The 3,168-nt window shown below is 54.7% G+C and overlaps 1 protein-coding gene across 1 annotated transcript; it reads left to right on the forward strand.

The window, feature by feature from the left end:
• Positions 1–1,530: 1,530 nt before the first annotated feature.
• LOC107301840 (NAD(P)(+)--arginine ADP-ribosyltransferase 2-like) lies at positions 1,531–2,173 on the forward strand (the record flags this gene model as incomplete). The annotated part of the gene is made up of 1 exon (XM_029287157.1): positions 1,531–2,173. A coding segment is annotated over exon 1 (643 nt), but the record flags the coding sequence as incomplete, so codon positions are not given.
• Between the last annotated feature and the right edge of the window lie 995 nt (positions 2,174–3,168).

The raw sequence follows: 3,168 nt of genomic DNA on the forward strand, positions 1-3,168 counted from the left end.
AGGGAGGTAAGGCACCCGCCGGAAAAGGGGGAAAAAATGGCGGACAGCCTTGCTTGGCGACCCCCGTGAAATGGTCGATCGACCCCAAATGGGGTCGCGACCCATAGGTTGAGAACCGCTGCTTTAGAGACTGGATGGAAATTGTAGAGGTGTGTATGGGACAAACTCCGGAGTTCAAGGATGAAAAAGAAAACTTCTCGGGTGCTTCTATCATGTAAAATATTAAACCATAATAGCAATAGCACGTAGACTTATATACCCCTTCGGAATGCAGGGGTTCCCAAGGGCGACCCAGAGCGGAAGGAGGGAGGAAAGAAGGCATGGTTGTGGGGTGGGGTGAACACCCGTTGCATGAGTAGGGCTGTGAGCACTCGTGCACGTGGGGCCACAAACACCCGCGGCGAAGCTCGAGCGAGTGGAGCCACGAATGCCGGCAACACTCACGCTGATGCTCACTTGAGTGAGGCCACGAACGCCCATGACGCTTGCCGCAACACTTGCATGAGTGGCGCCGCAAATGCCGCCAATGCTCACAGAGATGCTCACTCGAGTGGGGCCACAAATGCTGTGATGCTCAGGGCAACGCTCGGACGAGTGGGGCTCCGCACGTGCGCACACACAACCACACTGGGCAGCCACTCACATGGCCCGGTGGCCAATAGGCCATGGCCTGGTAGTGGGCTGCGGCCCACAGGCTGGGGACCCCTGCTTTATAGCACTCTCTAAGTGGTTTACAAATGTCAGCATGTTTTCCTCAACAATCTGGCTTCTGATTTTACCAACTTCGGAAGGATGGAAGGCAGAGTCGACCTCGAGCCCGTCAGGATTGAACTGCTGGCAGTAGGAAGAGTTAGCTTGCAATGCTGCCTTCTAACCACTGCACCACCAGGCGTCCTAATAAGGATTTTCCTGTGGGTCATCCTTCACATGCGTAGACTCAGTGGTTAAGACACTGGGTTTGTCAGCTAGAAAGCCAGCAGCCCAGGTTTCAGACCCGAGCACCACAAGATGGGCTGAGCTCCCGTCCTCACCTCAGCTTCTGCCAGTTCAAACACATGGAAATGCGAGTAGATAAATAGGTATCGGGTAGATGGGAAGGTAGCAGTGCTACTGACATCATGCTGGCCACGTGACCACAGAAATGTCAGGGCTGGCTCCACAGCATCTAAACCAGGTGCGTGAAACTGCCGGCCAGCAGGCCGGATGTGTCACGCCGAAACCGCGCCCACCCCATTGCCAGCAAGGGGGGGTGAAAGTTGCGATACATCACAGGATGTCACGTGACGTTGTGAGTTTGACATGCCTGCTCTAAACAGAGGTGAGCACCATCCCTGAATGTCGGAGATGACTAGTTGAGTAAAACCAGCAGGGATGCCTTTATTTTACCGTCCCCCGCGTGCTCCTTCGGGGGCTGAATAAGACAACTGGGTTCAGGTTGGCTTCGCCCCCTGCTGGACTCTTTCCTTTCCCTCGTGTCCTTCCTCACCTTCTCTTTTCCTGGTGTTGTATCTGCCAGAGATACCCCTCACCATGTTCTACGACTGTGTGGATGACCAGTATATTGGCTGCAGCTCCACGAGGCAGAAGTCGGGATATATCCCTTTGGAGGGAAAGTATAATAAGACCTGGGAAAGGGCCAGAAGCCACTGGGACAGCCTTGGCCAAACGGTCGGCAGCTTCGATCCCATTTATGGCACTGCGATCGTGGCCTACACAGACGGAGACGACCTGTACAGAGATTTCAATACCGCCGTACAAGAAGCCGGGAAATCCCAAAATTCTTACGACCAATTTGCCTTCAAGCACTTCTTCTTCCTCCTAACCAAGGGCCTCCAGGCCAAGAAGACCGACGACAGATGCTATGAGGTCTTCCGCGGGATAAAAGGGATCCGTTTCACTGTCTCCGACAAGGTGGTTCGCTTCGGACAGTTCACTTCCTCCTCGTTGGACAAAAAGGTGGCCCAAAAATTTGGCAAGGACACCCTCTTCTCCGTCAAGACCTGCTACGGAGTGCCCATTTACGACTTCTCATACTACCCGGACCAAGAGGAAGTTCTCATCCCACCCTATGAGACGTTCACCGTAATCAACCATGAGAGGAACCAGAATGGGGTCTTTATCAGGCTGGAGTCCCGGGGTGTATTCAGCCGCTTCAACTGTGGAGTCCTGAACGGTAAGAGGCGGGAAGAAAGGAGAATGTGGGGTTCAGGGGTCCCAGGAAGATTCTCGGCCATACCGGATGCTGCTGCAGAACTGCATCAGTTCCAAGAGGACCAAATGTCTACGGAGATGGTCAATCCTCCAGGTCACACGTGTCCTTTAGGTGTTATTTTTTTCTCCAAAAAAATAACTGGATTTTCTTCAGGGTGGCCCGCTCTCTCCTTCAATTGGAGGGGGGGGACCCCCTGGAGGGGAGGGCAGAGGATTTTGCGCAGTATCTGTATGACAAAGTCGCTCGGATTCGAGAAGGCTTAGACTCCGACTGGTTGGCCCAGGGGGAGGAGACGGGAGCAGGTCTGGAGACGGTTGTATGGGAGGAGTTTGACTCTGTTGCTCCTGAAGATGTGGACAGGGTCTTGGGGAGGCTGAATGCAACCACATGTTTATTAGATCCGTGTCCCTCCTGGCTGGTACTGGCAGCTCGGGAGGGGACACGAGCCTGGTTCCAGGGAATTGTTAACGCTTCTCTGCAGGAGGGTGTCTTCCCGGCAGCCCTAAAGGAGGCCGTGGTGAGGCCCCTCCTCAAGAAGCCTTCCCTGGACCCAGACGAGTTGGCCAACGATCGCCCGGTCTCCAACCTTCGCTTCGCTTTCATCCAGGTGCAGTTCCCTCGGCACCTGGATGAAACAGACTATCTAGACCCATACCAGTCGGGCTTCAGGCCGGGACACAGCACGGAAACGGCATTGGTCACGTTGGTAAATAATCTCTGGAGGGCCCGGGACAGGGGTTATTCCTCTGTCCTTGTTCTTTTGGACCTCTCAGCGGCTTTTGATACTGTGGACCACGGTATCATGCTGCGGCGTCTCGGTGAGTTAGGAGTGGGAGGCACTGTTATGCAGTGGTTCTCCTCCTTCCTCACTGACCGTACGCAGTCTGTATTGGCAGGGGGACAGAGGTCGACTCCTAGGCCCCTAACTTGTGGGGTGCCTCAGGGGTCGGTCCTCT

This window comes from Protobothrops mucrosquamatus, unplaced genomic scaffold, assembly GCF_001527695.2.
Source record: "Protobothrops mucrosquamatus isolate PMUCROS unplaced genomic scaffold, P.Mucros_1.0 scaffold17906, whole genome shotgun sequence".
Lineage (NCBI taxonomy): Eukaryota > Metazoa > Chordata > Lepidosauria > Squamata > Viperidae > Protobothrops > Protobothrops mucrosquamatus.